The sequence below is a fragment of the Nerophis ophidion genome, linkage group LG23 (genome assembly GCF_033978795.1).
Source record: "Nerophis ophidion isolate RoL-2023_Sa linkage group LG23, RoL_Noph_v1.0, whole genome shotgun sequence".
NCBI lineage: Eukaryota > Metazoa > Chordata > Actinopteri > Syngnathiformes > Syngnathidae > Nerophis > Nerophis ophidion.
Genome location: NC_084633.1, coordinates 5,703,359 through 5,727,703, shown reverse-complemented (window position 1 = coordinate 5,727,703; position 24,345 = coordinate 5,703,359). Strand labels below are relative to the sequence as shown.

Genomic DNA, 24,345 nt, shown 5'->3' with positions numbered 1-24,345 from the left:
TACCAGTTTAATGGTTGAAGGACTTTAACTGTTTGTTCAGTCAAACAAAAAAAGTCCTTACATATGTTTCAACCACCCTATTTGGGCGTCAATCCTGACGATGTCTTGAGTTCTGCTGCCTTGTGTTAGTGCACATCTGCATGCTGCCGACCTGCTTCACTGAATTAAAAAGCTGCATTCGTTGCCTTGAGAGAATTAGTGCATTTGGTTGTCTTTCCGAGCAAACGTTCTGCGCCCCTTGCACTTTGAACTACTCACCACTCAGACCACGTTGACTATGAAACTCAATTTGGATGAAAAGTAAACTTGGATGAATGCCTTTGCCCCCTTTTTTGTGTTGTTTATGTTTGGATAACGAAAAGCTTGTCGGAGCCTTGCTGCGTTTGGTTTGCTTCGCTTTTGACTTGTGTTGAGTTTGAATATTTGTTATTTTCAACCTCTTATTCTTTACCCCCTTCTATACCTCTCCTCTGTTTTTTTACCTGTTTTTCTTCTCCCATGTATAATTCTAATTGAATTCATGGTCATTCTCCCTGGTTACTCTGGCTTTAGAATAACTTCATCAACCTAAGTTTCCTGAGGCTGTTCAGGGCAGCTCGTCTCATCAAGCTGCTGAGGCAAGGAGAAACCATTCGAATTTTGCTTTGGACCTTCGTTCAGTCCTTCAAGGTCTGTCTGTCCTCAATCACACAGCAGATAGATATTTGAATTTAACTTTGTAGACTGTCTAAAAAAATCATACATTCTTAATAAAGCTAGAGCAAAGTGCATTTAGATGCTGCAATAATGATTTTGTCTGTCCTCAGGCTCTGCCTTATGTATGCCTCCTCATTGCCATGCTCTTCTTCATCTACGCGATCATTGGGATGCAGGTGGGTGGCACTTAATCCTTAAGTATATCAGGGCTACTAAAACATGCAGTAGGATTTTTAGTACAGCACATGATTGTTGTTATATAAGCTAAACAATAATGCAAAATTTACTTTTTTAATGTTATAACAGTAGCGTTCACAAATTGAACTAACAGCTTCTTTTTATGTAATTAGTGCTCCTGAAAATAAATCTTTAATTCAGTAATTTCCTATAATATCAATTGTTAAGTAATCAGTAGATAACTAACTGCATTTTAAACACTCCTATTATGTTTGCAGAGGGAGTGTAAACGGCACAGACCATAAGAGGGCATAGTAGCTCTATGATTTATTATATATAAACACTATATATAATAATAACAAATAATATTAATTAAACTAAAAGGTCATGGAGTGTGATAAATTCCAAGGGGGTGTATGGTGTGAGATTATGTGTAGGAATTAATGAGTCTGTTACCGGGAGTGTTGAGTGAGGAAGCAGACAAATCCGAAAGGGGCTATGCCGAATAAGGTCCGTCAGGGTGGAGAGAGATGTTGAGAGGTTTGTGTCCAAAGCGGGGGTCGAGGATCGAGGGAGGCAGTCCGGAATCCAGTGGGAAACAAACAAGGAAGACGAGACGCACAGCTCGACACGTGGAACAAAGGCAGACTGCAGGAAGGACGACGGGAAAACACGAGACCAAATAAACACGACGGAGGAGAACACAGAGAGCGAAGCAAGGTTTCATAGAGCTGGATGATAGCTTACGGTACTCAACAGAAGACCACGTTCTGGCCCGGGATAGCAGGTTGAGTAGGTTTATCAATGCGGGTCTGATCATCAGCTCCAGGTCTGCTCATTTCCGGTGATCGATTGAAGCTGCTTGCTGCCGCTGGTCTGGCGCGATCTTTGCGCGCTCTCGGAGCTTTGTCAGTGCAACGCACAGATAAATGTGCACTTAAGTGCGCCCGAGCCGTGACATCCCCCTTTCCGTGGCAAGATTCGATATGCTCCCCCCTCCTAGTGTGACGTCATCTGCAGAACCAGAGCCAATTTTTCAACAAATGCTGTGTGGATGAAGGCTTATAAAACTATCATTTTGATCACTTCAAAACTGACATTATGAGAAAAAAATGTAATATAAAAGCTCTCCCATCTCCTTTTCCATGGACAGCATAGCCTGTTTCCTCATGCTTTGTAAGCATCTTAATAAAAACATCAGTAGACGAGTAGACGAAATAAGAAATAAATAATAATGCATTGCAAAATATATGCAGCTCAACTTAAAACAATGAGGGGTTAAGTGAAAAAAAATGTAAGTAATATAATGTTTTGTAGTGTGCAGAAAAAGCCAGACGCTCTTTTTAAGTTTTGTTGCCAATTTTATGCTAACAACCCCCCGTCTCCATGCTTCTCTAGACACTTAACAACACTTCTTCATTCTACATCAACACAATGTGTTCACAGATCATGGGAAAAGTGAACATCCTCACACACAAACATACACATTAACTCCAGCAGGTTGCTGAATGGAAATATATAGTTTATAATTTGCGCAGTATTAACTAGTAATGCACTATCATTTCAAATGCTGAAACAGGATGTTTTGATAACGCAAGCAAGACACACATGATTGTCTGGATCAAAGACAGAATGTCTACGATGTGGACGAACTTATACCCGTAGAGAGCGATCTACAAAGTCTTAGACGACCGTGATAGCTTTCAAGGAGAGGAAAACTCGCAGTAGCGTGAAGCAAGTGTGACGTTGAGCTTGCTGCAGCACGCATGGAGCGAAAGATGAGTCTGTAAACGCGAGTGCAGTCTCCAGTAACATCAGAAAAATATGCTAGATTTATTGCTCGTTGTTTTTAATAAATATAGAATGACTAAAGGAATCAGAGAAGTCTCTAGACTCTTGAAATATCCTTAACAAAGTGAATTATACAATAAGCAGCAACAATTGAAAAATAGAGCAAAACAATTTTATGTAAGAAAGTATGGAACTTAATCAAAAATATTAATATTAATCAAAGTTTATTTATATACTGTAGCGCTTAATCACAAGTGTTTCAAAGGGCTGCACAAGCCACAACGACATCCTCGGCTCAGATCCCACATCAGGGCAAGAAAAAACTCAACCCAATGGGTTACAACGAGAAACCTTGGAGGGGACTGTAGATGTTGGGACCCCCCTTACCCCCGGGCGACCGGTGCAATAGAAGTCGAGTGGATCTAGTTAATAGTATGAGTCTAGTCCATCGTGGGGCCAGCAGGGGATCATTTTGAATGGAGAAAAGTCAGCAGCGCAGAGACGTCCCCAACTGATACACAGATGAGTGGTCCACCCCGGGTCATGGCTTTAGACAGCTAGCAGATTATCTGTGGTCACCGAATAACCTCTCCACGCATGAGAGGGTGGCAGAGCTGAAAAGAGACGGCAGATCAACTGGTCTAAGAGGGGGGTCTAGTTAAAAGCCATTAACACAGATTTGTTTTAATTGTATGTATATTTTGTTTGCCCTTTTAGAGAAAATATATGCATCATAGCAAGTTATATGATGACATCACATTGCCTATGTCTCTAACAACACCCGCACCACCAAATATATATTGGCAATCTAGGGGTAACCCTGAAAAATACTAGCAGCTTGCTTTTTCATCACTCGTTTTTGTGCACCCAGTCTGTGCCGTTTTGCCGCAGGTTCTGGCTCTGACCAAAACCCTTCTTATTTAAAGTCAGAATTACACGACTGCAAATTTTGCGTGGGTCAATTTGACTGAAGAGGTCCATACATTCCTCATACTCCCATCATTTGGAAATGTATGCAAGCTGACCACTTCTATACATGTATTTCTACAACCCGCCACAATGCATCTGGCAGACATTTGTTAATTCCTTTCAATTCTTCACCAAAATAACGTTATTCGGGATGACAATGTTACCAAAACACATGAAATTGCCTCCAGTCTTTTGTAGGTCGGTAGGCTGACGGAGACCCGCCCACATTTTGGAGCTAAAAGTGGGCATTCCAACATGTGCTGGAACGTTAGAAAACAAACAATGTCAACTGTGTATATTTTGGGTAGAAATTCTTTTTAGGTCCAGAACTATAAAAATAAGTGCCAATATTAGAATTAGAGGGGTCATTTAAAGCTACAGGGGATAAGAACACGGCACGGAGGAAGGGAAGCAGTTTAGCCCTTGGCGTATTTATTATCAAGACGATGTGAATTGTGTAATTAAAAAAAATGCTTTATGCAAGAACATAGTTGTGTCCCAATTCAGGGTCTGCATCCTTTGGAGGACCCCGCCTACACAGCCTCAGAAGGCTGCGCTACCCTTTGTTAAATGGGACAGTATACCCTGTGGAGGATTTCCTGGTTGAAAGTGTATTTGCTGCCGGTGCCGCTGCTTGTATTTGCCGCCATCGTCAAAAACAGGGGTCCCCCAACTACGGCCTGCGGGCCGAATGCGGCCCGCCAGCGTCCAAAATCCATCCTGCGGACTTTTTTTTAGTTTTTTTTAGAAATACGTCCTTTCTAATCAATTTTCCACCGCTTGCTTCTTCCTTTCAATGTCTCCTAGCCGCTCAGGTATATCACATTGTCTAAAAATGAATTTTCTCATCGATAACGTGAGATCATTGCATTCGCGTCGCCGTGTCAGGTCAGCATGCAGCATGTCAAGTGAGCAAGTGCGCGCTCTTGAGGAATATATATCCATCCATCCATCCATTTATCTACCGCTTATTCCCTTTTGGGGTCGCAGGGGGTGCTGGCGCCTATCTCAGCTACAATCGGGCGGAAGGCGGGGTACACCCTGGACAATTAGCCAACTCATCGCAGGGCCAACACAGATAGACAGACAACATTCACACTCACATTCACACACTAGGGCCAATTTAGTGTTGCCAATCAACCTATCCCCAGGTGCATGTCTTTGGAAGTGGGAAGAAGTAGAAGTATATATATATATATATATATATACATACATATATATATATATATATATATATATATATATATATATATATATATATATATATATAGGGGAGCACTGTGGAATAGGGATTAGTGCATCTGCCTCAAAATACGAAGGTCCTGAGTAGTCCTGAGTTCAATCCCGGGCTTGGGATCTTTCTGTGTGGAGTTTGCATGTTCTCCCCGTGAATGCGTGGGTTCCCTCCGGGTACTCCGGCTTCCTCCCACCTCCAAATACATGCACCTGGGGATAGGTTGATTGGCAACACTAAAAAAATTGGCCCTAGTGTGTGAATGGGAGATATATATATATACGTATATACACACACAGCCTGGCCCCCAGCAAATTTTTTGTAACCCGATGCGGTCCTTAAGTCAAAAAGTTTGGGGACACCTGGTCAAAAAGATCCGGGTTGAACAAAGGCGCGCAAAGCATCTTTGTATATAGGAGGCCACGAAGGATAGTCCCGGTGCATCCTCCAAATACAGGGAAAAGGAGGGCGCATTCATCGGCTGCATTTGGAGGAGCCTTCGAATTTTGAATGAATTGGGACAGCCTTCGCGCAGCATTGTGACGTAAGCGGCCTTCAAAATCGCCCTTCGAAGGATGCAGACCCTGAATTGGGACACAGCTTATGTGATGCGAGAGATCGGGGGCAGGAGAGAGGCGTCAGTGTCCGTGGGCAGACGAGTGGTCGAGATCCAGGGGAAGTCCGGGGAAACGAGATACACTGCTCGAATCGAGAGGACATAGGAATACTGCGGGGCGAGGGAAAAGGGCACAACACAATGAGCACGGAGGAGGGAAAACACAACGAGCAGGAATGCACATCAAGAAGGAGCTAGATACGTGAAGGCTTTCTGTATGATACAGATGGCTACGTTCTGGCACTGGAACGCAGGATGTGCTGGTCCAAGTAGTGTAACGTCTCATCAGCGTCAGGTGCGTTGATTTGTGATTGAGAGCAGGGAGAGGAATGCGCAGCGGCACACGCCCAACCCACTAGACGTGTTCTAAGTAGGGCTTACTAAAATCACTGTCAAACTGTAATTTTCAGCATCCAAGCTAAATTTTAGGCAATACATAATTACAATACACTAGTATGGTAATTCTTAGACTGGTTTGAAATTTCTGAAAAAAATAATAAGTGGACCTCTGAAGAGGTGGCTTTTAATGCATACAAGAGCAAATGAAACGGAGAAAACGTGGGATTTCTGTTGTCTGTTTATACTGTGTTTGGTGTGTAAATGTACCATAGTGTTCACAGTGTGATCGTTTGTGCAGCTTTTCGGGAACATTGCTATTGAAGAAGACGGGGAGAGTGCTATAAACCAGCACAACAACTTCAGGACATTTGTTCAGGCTCTCATGCTCCTCTTCAGGTGCCATTATTGAGACAAGCTTTGCGTTGCTCGGGGAAGAACGTGTGATGAAGTAATCCTGGCGTGTATTTGCAGGAGTGCGACAGGGGAAGCTTGGCATGATATCATGCTGTCTTGTCTCGGGGGGAAACCATGCGACGAGCTGTCTGGGAATACAGAGCCGGAGTGTGGCAGCCAGGTGGCTTACCTCTACTTCGTCTCTTTCATCTTTTTCTGCTCATTCCTGGTGAGTTAGCCAATCAAATAATTTATTTGACCCGACCTGTTGAACTTCTCTAATAAGCGTGCTTGTGTAGATGCTGAATCTGTTTGTGGCCGTCATCATGGACAACTTTGAGTATCTGACAAGAGATTCTTCCATACTTGGACCTCACCACCTGGATGAGTATGTCAGGATATGGGCAGAGTATGATCCTGCTGCCTGGTGAGTAGGAACTTGCACGCACCTCCATGCACATTCACACTTGCAGAGCATTTTGAACTCACCAGCTCAGGGGTGTCCAAATTCTTATGAAAATATCAATACAAAACATCTAATAAAAGTGGAATTTAAGAGTAAAAGTTGAGGCTAAAAACTAGGGATGCACAATGTATTTCTTTTCAAGACATTACTTATTAACCTATTTATATGTATTGTTTTTTAAATGTGATTATAACTGTAGTTCGTCCTAGGTATGTAATGGTATGAAAATCCCATAGTACAATATTAAGCACACGGTACGATATTATTATGGTAATGCCCCCCCACCCCTTCCTAAAAAAATAAATAAAAACAAGACTTAAAATATTTAAGTGAAGTGAATTATATTTATAAAGCGCTTTTCTCTAGTGACTTAAAGCGCTTTTACATAGTGAAACACAATATCTAAGTTAGATTTGAACCAGTGTGGGTGGCACTGGAAGCAGGTGGGTTAAGTGTTTTGCCCAAGGACACAACGGCAGACTATGATGGTGCAAGCAGGGATCGAACCTGGAACCCTCAAGTTGCTGGCACTGCTACTCTAACAACTGAGCTATACCGCCCCAAGGTGTGTAAAATTAAGTGACAAGAATGTTTAGGAAAAACGCACTTACTGTTATTCAACACAAACATAATGTTCAAATGTTGTACTACTATTTATTACAAGTAACAAGTATACACAGTACGGGCCAAAAGTTTGGACACACCTTCTCATTCAATGAATTTTCTTCATTTTCATGACTATTTATATTGTAGATTGTCACTGAAGGCATCAAAACTATGAACAAACACATCTGGAGTTATGTACTTAACAAAAAAAAGGTGAAATAACTGAAAACATGTTTTGTATTTTATTTTCTTCCAAAATCCCTTTGCTCTGATTACTGCTTTGCACACTCTTGGCATTCTCTCGATGAGTTTCAGGCGGTCGTCACCTGAAATGGTTTTCACTTTCCAGGTGTGCTTGAAGTTCGAGAGAATGCCAAGGGTGTACAAAGCAGTAATCAGAGCAAAAGATGGTTATTTTGAAGAAAAAAAGAATATAAACCTTTTTTTGTTAAGTACATAACGCCACGTGTTTGTTCATTCATAGTTTGAATGCCTTCAGTGACAATCTCCAATGTAAAATAGTCATAAAAATAAAGAAAATGTGATGAAAGAGGAGAATGTGTGTCCAGACTTTTGGCTTGTACTGTATATATATTAAAATGGCAATATAAATATACAGTGTAACAAATGTAAAACAATAGCGGTCACATTAGGCCTCTTTTAACTTTAGAGAAATAGTCTCCTTTGTAGTGGACATCTTACATCACTTATCTTATATAAAATGCGGATTCTTAGAAAACTCAACCGGCAATTTAACGTTTCATAATGTAAATATCTTATAAATCGATGCTTGGCCTCGTTGGCATCAAATATATTTTCCGGGTGATGGTTTATTAAGTAGCTTCTCATAATACTTGTCTTCCCCTGCAGTGCAGTGTCACCAAACATTTATTTTTTCTTTACGATGCCGTCAGGCGCATTTCCTACTTAAAACGTGGATAACAAATCCATTCAAACCACAAATTGAGTCACTGTTATTGAAAACAAATGTGGGTTAAAATATCACGACTTTTGACTGGCTTTGTGTCGTCCGAGAAATGCAACATAACTCAAAAAGTTATGGATGTATTTTGATGAAAACTTCAGGAAATGTCCGAAAAAAAACAGTCCCTTGTCTGTCCTTCAGGGCCTCCCACACACGGACCTCGCACACATGCGCTACACAGGGAATTTTGGGAGAAGTCGTTTACTACAAGACCGGCCGATTTAAAAGTGCTAGCAAAAAACTACAATGACCAAGTTTTGATTTTATACCGTCACACGTCACGGTATTATTGTGATGATTTTGATACTGAAGTACCGCAGTATATATATTATCGTTAAACCCCCTAGTTCGTACGCACCTTTTTTTGCGGCTGGCTTTAGGGCCCCGTTTTTAGCTTTCAAAACAGTTGTAGCGATGCTGGCGCTTCAAGTGGCTGATAAGGTTAGATGTGTTAAAGCCCATTGTTTTTTTCTCCCCTCCTCGCGGAATGTTCACTGAACATTTGTTGCAAATAGCAAGCAAAATGTCTTCCGCTGAAACAGTGAAGTCCTACACCAGGGGTCGGCAACCCAACATGTTGGAAGAGCCATATTGGACCAAAAATTTAAAAAAACTAATCTGTCTGGAGCTGCAAAAACTAAAACGCCTTATGTAAGTGTTATAATAAAGGCAACACATTAAGGGTGAGGGTGAGATAACTCCTGGAAATTACTGGTATAAAACTGCCAAATGTATAGATGTGTGTGTCCAAGTTAAAGGAAAGGACAGCTTGTCTTCTTCTAATAGATTTATTACAATCGTTGGGTAATGTTTGCTGTGGTCTGGAACAACATGATAAACTTTGCTGTGGTCTGGAACTACATGACAGACAATCAGAAATGCAGCCAATATTACATACAGACAATGTGCCGTGAGACATGCAAATATGAATTAAATACACAGAGGACATAAGTAAAGGAAATTAAAATGAGCTCCAATATAACTATGAACGAGGCATAGTGATGCAATATGTACACAGAGCTAGCCTAAATAGCATGGGTGTGAGCATGGATTATTAGCACTCCACACAAGTCAATAACACCAACATAACTCACCTTTGTGCATTCAAGCACAGCATAAAAAGTTTGGTGGACAAAATGAGACAAGGAGGGAGTAGCATGAAACACGTCTTTCTGTGGCAGCCTAGGAGAAAGGTGTATGTAAACAGACTATGGTGCGTTCAAGGGCCAACAAAATTAGTAGGAAAAAACGGAGCTGGCCAAATACTGTCATCAGTTAAGCATGTTTAATATAAACAGTGGGATTTCTAACAATTAGGAAGATTTGCGTCATGTCTGTCCTACAGAAACGTGTACCCCGACTTAAACAAGTTAAAAAATGTTACCATTTAGTGGTCAATTGTACGGAACATGTACTGTACTGTGCAATCTACTAATAAAAGTTTCAATCAATCAATCAATCAAACATTATCAAAACAACAAATATATATTTTTCCCTCAGTCTTTTTCCATTTTTGAAATCGCTCCAGGGAGCCACTAGGGCGGTGCTAAAGAGCCGCGGGTTGCTGACCCCTGTCCTACACGATCAACGCTGTGTTTGTTTACCGTGAACTCAGGCGTTTACAGCACTAGAAAAAGGGGCGCTTACACACCTACACTTAGGTCCCTTCTACATTAAGCCGGCTAAGGTTATCCGGGGTAAATCCCCCCCTTAACTTATCCTTGTCTACACACAAGCAATGGTCGTTTAAGACCCCTCCCACCCTCTGTATGCCAGCTCAACGCGACCTAGTACGCATGTGCGGAAAAAGCTCAAGTTCTTAAATTAAATTTCACTTATCTGAACAATATCCAGTGTTGTGGTGTTCCAATAACTGGAATTCAGTGCACTGTGGGGCCCTATTGTAGTTAATCACACCTGAGCCATCATAAATTAGTCAGATCTTTAATAAAGACGTGAAAGTAAACAATGTGATAAAGAACATTTTGCATCAATCAATCTAGGGATTTAAATATCTGGTCAGGACACTCCTCACTCTTTGCCTTCACCTTCATTGTCCATTCGTTTTTGGTGACTTTATATACTTTGGACCTAGACATTGAGTCCGCGACATACATGGCGGGCAATAACTGATACAGTCTGCTTTGCCAGTCCAAAAGCATTCGTCGTTTTCCGTAGTCTTCCCTCAACGGCCAAGTAATACAAAGAACACGCTACCTTTTTATATCACATCCACAGGAGCCTGTATTGTCGTTGTTTCTCTTTCGACCAATGGACAAAGTTTTTCGGTACGTAGAATCACAGCTGACCTGGACATTCAAAAGTTATCTTGCCGTCTGACAAGTGTTGTATCTGAAATAGCTTAGCTGCAATCGCTTTCTCTTAAGGTACAGACGGAAGGAGAAACACAGGCATGTCTGAATGACTTGCCTCCATATTTCCAGTGGTTAGCTCCGAGTTACGAAACCGCTTTATTATAAAACTGGCTTTGGCGCGTTCTTTCTGGCGTCACTTCCTGTGTGGGGCGCAGTCTTTCTGGCGTCTCTTCCTCTCCGAACTCAGTTTGTAAACGATCAATGAGTCCATACAAAGCTAAGAGCCGGATATTCTAGAAATACACGGCGCACTTACCCGTGTAAAAAATTGTCCGAGGAGGGGGACCTTAAACGATAGTTTAGGCTAAATAATTATTCGTTTAAGGCAGGTGTCTCAAACTCCATTTACCTGGGGACCACTGGATGCAGAGACGGGGTGAGGCCGGGCCTCAAGAAAATATTTCTTAAAAAAAAAAAAAATATTTGTGCAAATAAGACACGTCGGGGTGCCCCTGTGCTCTACAAAGAAATATTGCATCTCCCACTTTTCCTGGAATTGTATTTGCTCATCACAAACCTTTCTCTTCACTGCAGGCTTTGAAAAACACATGTTTGGAGTTGTGAAATATATTTGTATTTAGCCGATGCACGGAGAATGTTATTTCCGCAATGTGTGTCGTTCCGCTTTTCCTCCCTACAGCTACACGGCGGTCGGTAGATAATAGCCGGGAAAGTACCGGGATAGCGAGCGCAAAAAAGTGACGGTTCCCGGAGTGTTATCCGGCGTTATATAGAAATACATGTAATGTTCATCGTGTGAGGCAAGGCAAATTAAACAATAAAAAAACAAATAACGGTTTGAATTGGTCAAGGTTTTCTGGGACTGTTATTACTGACAGACAGGTGTCGCGGTGCGACTGCAGCCAGGCACGTGAGAAAACCCTTGTCTCCATGGCGACGTCTTTGTCGCTTTCACTCATTTACCGCTTTTCCACTAACGCAGGGGTAGGCAACCCAGAACGTTGAAAGAGCCATTTTGGACCCAAATAACACAAGGCTGTCAAGCGCCATTCATATGAAACTCGCTGGCCGCACTAACATTAAACTTTCATATAAAGGTGGGGGCCGCAAAATAACGTCTCGCGGGCCGCGTGTCTGAGACCCCTGGTTTAAGGGGTTATCTGGCTTATTGTAGCCGTAGCCTTGCACACCTACACTTACACGCCTACATCCTAATTTTTTTATGTGTTGTCAGTTACCGGAGCTTTTTTTTTTATGTTATCAGATTTATTGACATCATAATTACTCATATTGACATATTTATTGTGTATTATTCATCATGCTACCCAAAATAAAAATAAAATAAAATAAAACCAAAAGCTGTCCAGTTTTGAAAAATTCAATATATCAAAATGACCCCCTTCTTCTTTGATTTTTTTAGTGTGGCGCTGAGGTGAAATAGTTTGGACACCCTTGAACTAAATGTATACATTTAGTTGTCTTTTTCTCTGCTGCTAAAAAAAAGTTTTCCTTAGACTTCCTTCCGTCTTTTGTCTGCCTCTTTTTAACATGCTTCATCACCTTGGTTGAGGCAATGAAAAAAAAATTCTCAACAACTCTGTAAAGATGTGGTTTTTCATGTGTATAATGCCAATACTATTGCACAGCTCAGATTCCCAGAAATACTATTAACAAGTTATTATTGTGGGATAACGATTACCTCGTGAGGACTGCCACAATTTTCTCGTTTCTGTCAAAGGGATTGTGATGGAGGTGAGAATAACCCTAACGGACATCTGGTTATCTCACTCCTATGGTGCACCGACTTCCTTGTACTCCTCCTCTTTGTCCTTTTCCTCTCTTTAATGTACGAGTTATCCTTAAAAAGCCCGATCCAAAATCCCCCGCCTGACATCTGAATACAGCCAAAAACTTAAAGTGGCAAAAAGTCCACGCTCCTTTTACAAAGCCTCCTGTGTCTTGCTCTACAGTATGACTATCCCTACTGTAGACAAGCTAAGTTTCATGGCATATGTATTCCAATATGTGTGTGCTTGTTGCTCATGTTGTCCTGTAGACTGCACGTTGGAACATAAGGAGAAAATACTAGAAGGCAAAAGGTTCGGGTTGGTGGGGTACCAAGGACAATACTTTCTTCGTCTGGAGTTTATTTTCTAATCAATGTGATATTTCATTGACAAGTTTATTAATAACACATTCATGAAACAAAAGTCAATTGCAAATAATTTGAAAGCTTCACAAGTGAAATAAAACTGTAGCTTTCCAGCAGACGCTGGTCTTTAGACATTTTGGACCGACTTTTGCCAGGCAGCGATCATAGGACAACGGAAAGGTACCGAATTTGGCACTTGCATACGTACTGACCAAAGTCCGTCGGTACCACAGAGTTTCCATTCACGTAAAATCAAACAGAGCCATGTTGTTAGAGTATGTTAGGCTCAACAAAATAAAATTATGTCATATTCAACCTAATGGCAAAGACTACTTCTTGGCAATGGCAACACACGGTAGGGCTGGACAATTAAACTAATTCTAATTTTGATTTAGCTCATGACTTATCATGATTATAAAAATAGAAAAAAAAGATGTATCGCACCAATAAATGTACGTACTCTTGCATTTAATTAACAAACATTTTATTAAATGTTATTTTACACAAAAAGCACATACTCTATGGTGGTAAAATAAGTGTAAAAGGTAAAAAAAACTGAATTAAAAACAGTTAAAACAGAACTGTTTTTTTACATTGCTGTATTGTTACTACTGGTATGGTATTATTTTACTTGTGGTTTATTTGTTAGTAATTTTAATCATGTTTTAGCTATATCTAAATAGTCATGTTTTCAAATTAAATAATATGTGTGGAATTAATTATGAGTACAATATCAATCAAATTAATGGTGATTATTATTTTTTCCATAATCGTCCAGCCCTAACACACCAGAGCCGTGTATAGAGAGAGTATGGCCAACTTGATTTCAGAGTTTGCCTCCAACATAGTGCCCTGTAGTCACGTGAGGGGCTTTTGACCAATCATTTCGCAGATTGTCTGGCAATACTCTCTCTGATTGGCCAAAAGCCCCTCTCATGAGTACAGGGCACCTTTTTGAGGCCAACAGTAAAACTTAGTTGGCCATAGTCTCTCTTTACATGGCTCTGCGGTAGTCTATACCAGTGTTTTTCAACCTTTTCTGAGCTGAGGCACATTTTTGTCATTGAAAAAAATCCAGAGGCTCACAACCAGCAGAAAAAATTTAAAAATTAAACTCAGCAGCCGATATTGACAGTAAAAAGTCGTTCTCGCATTTGTTGGATATGAATTCAACAATGTCTCAAAGGAAGTGTACTGTCATTGCCTGTCACATCACGCTGTGACTTATTTTGAGTTTTTTGGTGTTTTCCCGTGTGTTGTGTTTTAGTTCTTGTCTTGCGCTCCTATTTTGGTGTTGATTGTCATGTATGGCTGTACTTTGTCGACGCTGTCTGCTCCACACGCTGTAAGTCTTTGCTCTCGTCCAGAATTCTGTTTTTGTTTACTTTGCAGCCAGCTCAGTTTGTTTTGTTTTGTTTTGCATAGCCTCCTTAAGCTTCAATGCCTTTTCTTAGCGGCACTCGCCTTTTGTTTATTTTTGGTTTAAGCCTTAGATACCTTTTTACCTGCAAAATGCCTCCCGCATATTGTGATCACGACAAACCGTGTTCCCGACATCTACAAAGCAATTAGCTACCAGCTGCCACCTACTGATATGCCGAGCTCTAGACCAATGGTTCTCAAATGGGGGTAAGCGTACCCTTGGGGGTACTTGAAGGTATGCCAAGGGGTATACCTAAACTGTGAAAAGAAATGCAACAATGCAATATTCTGTGTTGACAGCTAGATTTTTTGTGGACATGTTCCATAAATATTGATGTTAAAGATTTCTTTTTTTGTGAAGTAATGTTTGGAATTAAGTTCATGAATCCAGATGGACCTCTATTACAATCCCCAAAGAGGGCACTGTAAGTTGATGATTACCTCTATGTGTAAAAATCTTTATTTATAATTGAATCACTTGTTTATTTATCAACAAGTTTTTAGTTATTTTTATATCTTTTTTTCCAAATAGTTCAAGAAAGACCACTACAAATTAGCAATATTTTGCACTGCTTTACAATTTGATAAATCAGAAACTGATGACACAGTGCTGTATTTTACTTCTTTATCTCTTTTTTTCAACCAAAAATGCTTTGCTCTGATTAGGGGGTACTTGAATTAAGAAAATATTCACAGGGGGTACATCCCTGAAAAAAGGTTGAGAACCACTGCTGTAGACAGTACAGTCACTCAACAACGGCACATTTTTTGCGGATCAAAATAACTTGTTTGCAAAAAATATTTCTAACCCAATTAGGGGAAATTACAAAATGTCCAACGGCACACCAAACAATATATCACGGTACACTAGTGTGCCGCGGCACAGTGGTTGAAAAACACTGGTCTATACATTACTGCCATGTAACGTCTCGGAATTGCCACGTCAAAAGTACCGAAAATTGGTAGGTAGATGGATGGAAAGATGGATGGATAGTTAGATAGATAGATAGATGGATAGATGGATAGATAGATAGATAGATAGATAGATAGATAGATAGATAGATAGATAGATAGATAGTACTCCATTGATTCCTTCAGGAGAGTTTCCTCAGGATTAAATTAAAATTCCAGCAGCAGTGTACAGAATCGAGATCAAATTTAAAAAGTAAATAATGGGGGTATAAATGGAAACCAAATAGAAAAATATTACAATAAGGTAGCATTGAGTACCGGTACCGTATCAATTGAAATATAAAAAGTACCCATCCATACATGGGACAGAACATTTACACTGCAGCATTTGGCTATTAGATGAAAAACTAAGGGCTGATGGCTTTGTGTCAAAGAAATTACTCCAAAACAACACATTCATTGGATTCTGCTCTGTATTAAGTATATAATACATATACTATAGAACTACCCTTGTGTTCCCAGTCGGGAATGTGCGAATAATGTGACCAGCAAATGTCACATTAATCATTCTCCATGTCTAACTATTAACATGCTACCCTCAAATCTCTACTCCACCACCAGATTGGACACCACAGCACGGAGAAGCTGAAAATAATAGCCCAAGGTTGAGCACGCATTTTGAGAGGGAGGGCATATGTGCACCACAAGCGGCTATTAAGCAGTTAGCACACACTGCTTAGCAATTGCTTAATCAAGTGTCCGTGCACAGAGCTAGTGGTTAGTTACAAATGTTTTGGCAGTGCTAAGGACCGCATTAAAACAGTGTGTGGCATGCAGGGATGATTACATGCAATTTTGCCTTCAGTTTAGCACAGTATTTTCTGTAACGCCATGCATATTGCCAAGTATGTTCTGATAATGTGTGAATAATGACCTCTTCCTCCCAATGTTTTCTCTTCTTAATGAGTGTTTGTATGTGTTCTCCTGTGTGTGAGCGTCTCCTAACTCCCCTGTATTCTTCTTGCAGCGGGCGCATTCATTATAAGGACATGTACAGTTTATTGCGAGTTATCGACCCGCCTCTGGGCTTAGGAAAGAAATGCCCCCATAGGGTGGCCTGCAAGGTTTGACTTCCATTCAAACGAAACTTCTCAAGCACACTTTGCTAGCCACAGCATCAAGGAATGGAGTGAATGCCGCTTTATTGTTTTAGTTTCTGAGTTTGTTTGTTTTTTGTTTGTTTTTTTTTCTCTTGACATTTCAGTTGTTACCGCATACTTTCCACCATTATCAACTTGCATTCTGCAATGCCGAGAGAATGTGCGGGACAATGCAGACACCCAGAGATGCATGTGTAATGCACAAAGTGAAATGTAAACGCTAAAACTAAAAGAGGATGGTTTGTCGCATTCTAAATTTGATCTTTATATATACAGTATAAAACTAGGATTTTTTTATTTTATTTTATTTTTGCTTCCTGTGGCTATTATGTAGCAAGCTACAGTGGCCCACTGTAGTGTTGCATTGTTCTTGGTTTTGGGGGGTTTGGGCAACGACAGAAACTGCATTGACACCCTTCCTTCCTCCCCCGTCCCACCCAATCCAACCCCTACCCCTCCTTGTGTGAGCGGGAGCAGCTTGGTGCCTGTTGTCAAGCTCTACCCTGCTCTTATGCCCACACACACACACACACACACGCACACACACACCAAACATCAATATGGTAGGAAATCATACACAAATGTTTTTTTAAGTAATCTAAGTACACATTTGCTATTACAACCCTATCAGATTGTAGGGTTCAAATCCAGCTGTGCTAACATTACACTTACAGTCGTGGTCAAAACTTTACATACACTTGTAAAGAACATAATGTCATGGCTGTCTTGAGTTTCCAATAATTTCTACAACATACAACTATATTAATATTTGGTTACATGTCCCTTGGCAAGTTTCACTGCAATAAGGCGCTCCTCTTGACAAAATTGGTGCAGTTCAGCAAAATGTGTTGGTTTTCTGACATGGACTTGTTTCTTCAGCATTGTCCACACGTTTCAAGTCAGGGCTTGAAACGTGTGGAAAGTTAAGGTTTTAATTCTAAAACCTTAACTCTAGCCTGATTTAGTCATTCATTTACCACTTTTGACGTGTGTTTGGGGTCATTGTCCTGTTGGAACACCCAACTACGCCTAAGACCCAACCTCCGGGCTAATGATTTCAGGTTGTACTGAAGAATTTGGAGGTAAACCTCCTTTTTCATTGTCTCATTTACTCTCTGGAAAGCACCAGTTCCATTGGCAGCAAAACAGGCCCAGAGCATAAAACATCCACCACCATGCTTGACGGTAGGCTTGGTGTTCCTGGGATTAAAGGCCTCACCTTTTATCTTCCAAACATATTGCTGGGTATCAATTTTTGTTTCATCTGACCACATAACTTTCCTCCAGAATGTCTTATCTTTGTCTATGTAATGTTAAATAAGAGTTGTAGAAATTATTGACATACAAGTTTACATACAAATGTATGTAAACTTTTGACCACGACTCTAAACAATTTTTTTATTTATTTTTTATTCCAGATTGTCGTCCGGGCAATGGTGGCTGTGTATATGGGGCCGGCTCATTTAGCTGTATCATGGTATAATGTGTATCAGGAAGGAGGTTTTTCCTTGTATGACCATGTAAACCTAAAACTTTAAAAGCGCCTTTTCTCTGAAAAGTGGAGCCAATAAGTGGGAATAAGGTATGTATAATCGACAGTCATAAACAGGCTCTCAGGACACATATTACTGTTGGGCTAAAACGATCAGTTGATTCGAAAAAAGCTTTGGTTTGTATTCTATAGCTTCGATTAATCTTTAAACAATTGTAACTCACAAGCAGAAGTTATTTAGCAATAAGGCGCAGGCGCACAGAAAAGCGATGGTGTGTGGGTGCTGTGTTCCTTATAGCTGCGAACAGCGGAGAGTTTTTGTTACGGTACCGTGGCATGTTGATGCTGGGGGTCGTCTTTCCAAAATGCGGATGAACGTAAGGAAGCAGCTTGCAGGTAAGAAGAATGATTTATTCTTCATAAACACGCGTTTTTGTTTGTTAAAAATGTAAATACAAATAAAATGAAGATAATACTTCAATGGAAAATAATAAATGAGTACAGTATATGAAAAATACATCAAACAAAACTTTAACAAAGCGGTCACTGGAAAATAGTGCTTTCTTCGACTCTTCTCTCTTGGGCTGTGCCACTTTTGTCGTTGTCTTTCGTAAAATCTCGCACTCTTCCGCCCTTCCCGATTACCTCTGGAGGAACTCTGAGGAAACGTTTATGCTTTTCATCCAAAAACAACGCAAGCATGGGGGCATTTTTCTTTGAGAAAGGCTAAATTGCGCCTTGTACTCATTGAGAACAGAAGCATATTCAATGAGCCGGAGGTGACGTCATTAAAATCCAAGCATTTTATTTAAAAGATACATTTCCTGCCTACATTTATTAAAAATGAGAAAATAGGACCATTGTAAGAGTAACTTAATCCCTCTGTTACCTTGCCGTGATGTAGTCCGCTTTCACTCCCGGGGCAACTCAGGGCCGTATTGTGCTGACAATGCTGTTTTTTGCACCACGTGTGAACCAATGTGTCCGGTTTACCAATCCCGGTGCTTTCGTGTGAAATCCTGCTGAACTCCATCAGAGCAGACTTTACGTACACATCCCATACTGTAATTTTCTCTTTTCAATGATACCCGAGTTCTTCATGAGCATTATGAAGAAGCTGTGTCTTGTAAAGCTAAGAGAGAAGCCGCGTGATGGCCACCACGTCTACAAATCAGCCCAATAACCTTGTCTTTTTTTCTTTCTTTTGGTATTCTCTCTCTCTCTCCTTCACCCCATTTCTCACGTTCTCCTCATCTCCCATCTCTGTTTTTTTCCCTCTCTCTCTCTCTCTTCTCTACCTCTTGGTTACTGGGGTGGTGGCACTGGCTGGTGGTGCAGTGGCAGGATCAGTTGCAGGCAAATGTATGACATGCTGAGGCACATGTGTCCTCCACTAGGCCTCGGGAAGAGGTGTCCTGCACGTGTGGCCTACAAGGTTAGAGAGGACCCCGCCCCCTACGTCCCCTCCGGGTGGCGACAAAGGGGACGTGGGCTTTTAGAAAGGGGGTCGTAGCGAGACGTCAACATGGTGTCATCTCTAGTGGTGTTGTTTTTTTTTCTGTTTCGTGGAAAGTGCAGGGGGTGGGGCTGGTCAGTGTTGTGGCGTTGTGTGGCAGTGTTGGAGTCGTGGGTGGAGGCTGCAGGACAAAACGGGGCGGGGTTATCCACAGGAGGGATCGAAAGGAGGGACCTTCTCAGCTCGTTTGCACCATGCACCATTGACACACACCTGCTGCACACCACATGCAATTGTCCATAATTGCGTACATTACACCTGTGGAGTTCATGAAGGCCCAGGTACACACCCCGCACATAAAGAAGCATGCATGTGCAGCAGTGCTTCGAAGGTCCGCTAGACTTCCGTCCTCTGACTCGTTCCTTGCTGTGGATGGGGGAAAGGCACTCATACCGACACACACACTCACACTCACACACACACAGCAAATGAGGTCACCCGCGCACCCACACAGAGAGAGTATGTGTTCTTTGCCATGGTAGAGAGAGCAGAAGGGCTTGTGTCAGTGATGTGTTTTCCTTCGAGAGCCTTTGGTTGCCATACAGAAGCACTTCTTTTCCTGTCACCCTTCATGTAGCAGCGCCGAGCCCCCAAGCTGCCTCTTTTTTCTATCTGCAAGTCCAATCTTCTCTTTGTCCTTTGGTTCTGTCGTCAATGCAGTTCTATTCTGTTTCCAGCCCCCTGCTCCCTCCACCTCTTCCTCCGCATCTCTGCATACCCCCCTCACCTGTCTTCTGCATGGCCTTTCACCATCACCGCCATTTTCCATGCACACATCTCTCCAAACTATGAATACAGACACTATCTGACTAGAAATATGCAATAACACTGATCAACTTCATCTTCGCCCAGCTGGCCTGGAGCCAATAGCGTCATTCAAAAATATTGTGTTTAAATGTGAAACCTAGCTCATAAAAAGAAAAAAACCTCAATTATGTTTACAACTATGAATGATGTACAACTACAGGCCAAAAGTTTGGACACACCTCCTCATTCAATGCGTTTTTCTTTGTTTTCGTTACTATTTACTAGGGGTGTGGGAAAAAATCTATTTGAATACGAATCGAATCGAATACGTTGTGCGATTCAGAATCGATTCTCATTTTTAAAAAATCGTTGTTTTTTGTTGTTGTTTTTTTGTTTTGTTTTTTATCAATCCAACAAACCATTACACAGCAATACCATAACATTGCAATCCAATTCCAAAACCAAACCTGACCCAGCAACACTCAGAACTGCAATAAACAGAGCAATTGAGAAGACACAAACACGACACAGAACAAACCAAAAGTAGAGAAACAAAAATGAATATTATCAACAGGAGTATCAATATTAGTTATAATTTCAGCATAGCAGTGATTAAAAATCCCTCATTGACATTATCATTAGACATTTATAAAAAAAAATAAAAAAGAACAATAGTGTCACAGTGGCTTACAATTGCATCACATCTCACTGTGTCCAATATTATCACAAAGTTAAAATAAGTCATATTTTTGGTTTGTTTAATAGTTAAAACAAATTTAAATTACTGCAATCAGTTGATAAAACATTGTCCTTTACAATCATAAAAAGCTTTTTTTTTTTTTTTAAATCTACTACTCTGCTTGTATGTCAGCAGACTAGGGTAGATCCTGCTGAAATCCTATGTATTGTATCAATACAGAATCGTTTTGAATCGGAAACATATCGTTTTTGAATCGAGAATCGAATCGAATCGAATCGCATCAAAACTATGAATGAACACATGTGGAGTTATGGACTGGAATAACTGAAAACATGTTTTATATTCTGGTTTCTTCAAAGTACCCACCCTTTGCTCCAAATACTGCTTTGCACACTCGTGGCATTTTCTTAATGAGCTTCAAGCACACCTATGAAGTGAAAATTTCACATTTCAGGTGACTTCCTCTTGAAGTTCATCGAGAGAAGGCCAAGAGTGTGCGAAAAAGTAGTCAGAGCAAAGTATGGGGAACATATTAATTAGTTGCTTATTAAGATGCAAATTAGTAAAATATTGGCTCTTAATTGGACATTATTAAGTACTTATTAATGCCTTATTCTGCATGGCCTTATTATACAACCAGTAAGCCATTAACTAACAGTCTTCCCTCAATAACCTCAGAATTATTGCTTATTAGTAACCCTAACGGCTTCACGGTGGCAGAGGGGTTAGTGCGTCTGCCTCACAATACGAAGTTCCTGCAGTCCTGGGTTCAAATCCAGGCTCGGGATCTTTCTGTGTGGAGTTTGCATGTTCTCCCCGTGAATGCGTGGGTTCCCTCCGGGTACTCCGGCTTCCTCCCACCTCCAAAGACATGCACCTGGGGATAGGTTGATTGGCAACACTAAATTGGCCCTAGTGTGTGAATGTGAGTGTGAATGTTGTCTGTCTATCTGTGTTGGCCCTGCGATGAGGTGGCGACTTGTCCAGGGTGTACCCTGCCTTCCGCCCGATTGTAGCTGAGATAGGCACCAGCGCCCCCCGCGACCCCGAAAGGGAATAAGCGGTAGAAAATGGATGGATGGATGGATGGATAGTAACCCTAACCCTTATATGTTCCCCTGGTGTCCAAATAACTCTAAATTAAGTCTTTGTTACTTAAAATATGTTGCCCATAGTAAAGTGTTACCCATGTTTTATATTGTAGTTTCTTCAAAATAGCCACCCTTTGCTCTGATTACTGCTTTGCACACTCTTGGCATTCTCTCGATGAACTTCAAGAGGGAGTCACCTGAAATGTGAAATTTTCACTTCACAGGTGTGCTTGAAGCTCATCGAGTGAATGCTAAGAGTGTGCAAAGCAGTAATCAGAGCAAAGGGTGGCTATTTTGAAGAAACTAGAAGATAAAATAAGTTGACGTGACGATCTACAATGTAAATAGTCATGAAAATAAAGAAAACACATCGAATGAGGAGAAGGTGTATCCAGACTTTTGGCCTGTACTGTACATGTCTTGGACTATGGCAGTTTTCTAGCAACAGCGCTATTTGCTACCAGGTTTTTTCATCTCCAGTTTTATTCTCAATCCCCTGTGTCATCATCGTGTTGGTTGTACCTGCAATATATTCTATGTTGGAGGTTTTTTTGCAACCCTTGTGCATCTTTAGGGCCCAAAACGGTAATTGCATGTGTTCCTTATATGATAGGATTTGTTCAGTTTGAAGGTTAGTGGTATGATTTTTTATTTTTTTTTTTCTAAATTTTCGTGGTGTTTTTAATTGCAACGTTGTTAGAATAGGATATAAAAATAAAAATATAGTATACACACTTTCTCTCAAGAACTCGTTTGGTGCCAGTGACTCCCATTATAACTGCTATTTTTAACAGACTATAATCTTAGAGTAGGGCTTCACGGTGGCAGAGGGGTTAGTGCGTCCTGGGTTCAAATCCAGGCTCGGGATCTTCCTGTGTGGAGTTTGCATGTTCTCCCCGTGAATGCGTGGGTTCCCTCCGGGTACTCCGGCTTCCTCCCACTTCCAAAGACATGCACCTGGGGATAGGTTGATTGGCAACACTAAATTGGCCCTAGTGTGTGAATGTGAGTGTGAATGTCGTCTGTCTATCTGTGTTGGCCCTGCGATGAGGTGGCGACTTGTCCAGGGTGTACCCCGCCTTCCGCCCGATTGTAGCTGAGATAGGCGCCAGCGCCCCCCGCGACCCCAAAAGGGAATAAGCGGTAGAAAATGGATGGATGGATGGATAATCTTAGACTTAGACTTAGACAATCTTTATTGATCCACAAGGGAAATTGTTCCACACAGTAGCTCATTTTCAAAGGATGGAAAGGATAATGCAGGTATTAAGTAGACTAAAAATGTACCATAGTAGCAATATGAAATATAACATATATGTAATATTTACATAGTATATATACATTATAGGATATATACTCATATATTATATTATATTCTAATTTTATATAATATATACAATATATGTCATATTTACATATTATATATACAGTATATAATATATACTAAAATTGACAAGCGGTAGAAAATGGATTGATGGATATTATTATACTATACTATATTATATTTTTATATAATCCATACAATATATACATATACATACATATAATACAATATATTACTATGCTTTTTACATGAAAGCTGAATTAATATTATTCTTGTCGATTGAAAAACAAGAAAAAAGTGTTAGGTGTAATTGCGACCCCTTTAAGGGGAACTGCACTTTTTTTGGAATCATTCACAATTATTATGAAAGACATGACGACGGATGGATTTTTTTTTCATGCATTCTAAATATTAAATAAACGTAAATAAAAGTCTGCTTACAGCGGAGCCAATGGGAAGTCGTCTATGCCGCCGATATAATCTGATAAATAATCATTCAAAAACTGCCCACTATACTTCAATATTAACCAAGTGTTAGCGATATTGTTAATATAAGTGCTAACACAGACAAACTATTTAAAACAGCGGCATTATCACTACCGTGTGTCCCTATGTTTACATCATCAAGTGGTCTACTGCTTTCTTGCTTCTTTGCTCCCTGTAAGTTTATTCTACATCATAAATCATGCATCTCACCCGGAAAGAAGTCTGAGTAGGTATTTCGACAAGTTGGTACACTTTTACAGCCATTTAGGGCAGTGGTCCCCAACCTTTTTGACACTTGATAATTTGTCCCGCTGCCCGGCGGGGTTTTTTTTGTTTTTTTTAATATATATATATATTTTTGTGTCATGAAAAAGGGAGGTTTTTTGGGTTGGTGCACTAATTGTAAGTGTATCTTGTGTTTTTTTATGTTGATTTAATTAAAATAAATAAATAAAGAAATTAATACAATATTCTTCTTTGGCCTGTTACCAATCGATGGTGGTTGGGGACCACTGATTTAGGGACCAAAAATGGTGAGAACAGCACAAAAAGACGCTTGGTCTTGGTTAAACTGCCATTAAACCGCTGAAATGCAAGGAAAAGATCTTGTGCAGTTATATATAACATATAAAAACTCATATGAACTCAATAAAATCAACCTGATTTTCCTCTAATTTTAGCTCGGTAGACACTGTAAATATATTTTTTGGGGTTTTTGTTTACTATATTAAAATT

At 40.5% G+C, this 24,345-nt stretch overlaps 1 protein-coding gene across 8 annotated transcripts in view; it reads left to right on the top strand.

The window, feature by feature from the left end:
• Positions 1-24,345, top strand: part of cacna1aa (calcium channel, voltage-dependent, P/Q type, alpha 1A subunit, a) — a 262,583-nt gene that overhangs the window by 186,956 nt on the left and 51,282 nt on the right. For all 8 annotated transcript variants that reach the window (XM_061885469.1, XM_061885467.1, XM_061885465.1 and 5 more), the window contains 6 exons: positions 553-669; positions 807-872; positions 6,121-6,218; positions 6,294-6,444; positions 6,515-6,642; positions 16,122-16,218. In XM_061885469.1, the coding sequence (XP_061741453.1) occupies positions 553-669; positions 807-872; positions 6,121-6,218; positions 6,294-6,444; positions 6,515-6,642; positions 16,122-16,218 (657 nt within the window). The remainder of the gene's footprint in view (positions 1-552; positions 670-806; positions 873-6,120; positions 6,219-6,293; positions 6,445-6,514; positions 6,643-16,121; positions 16,219-24,345) is intronic.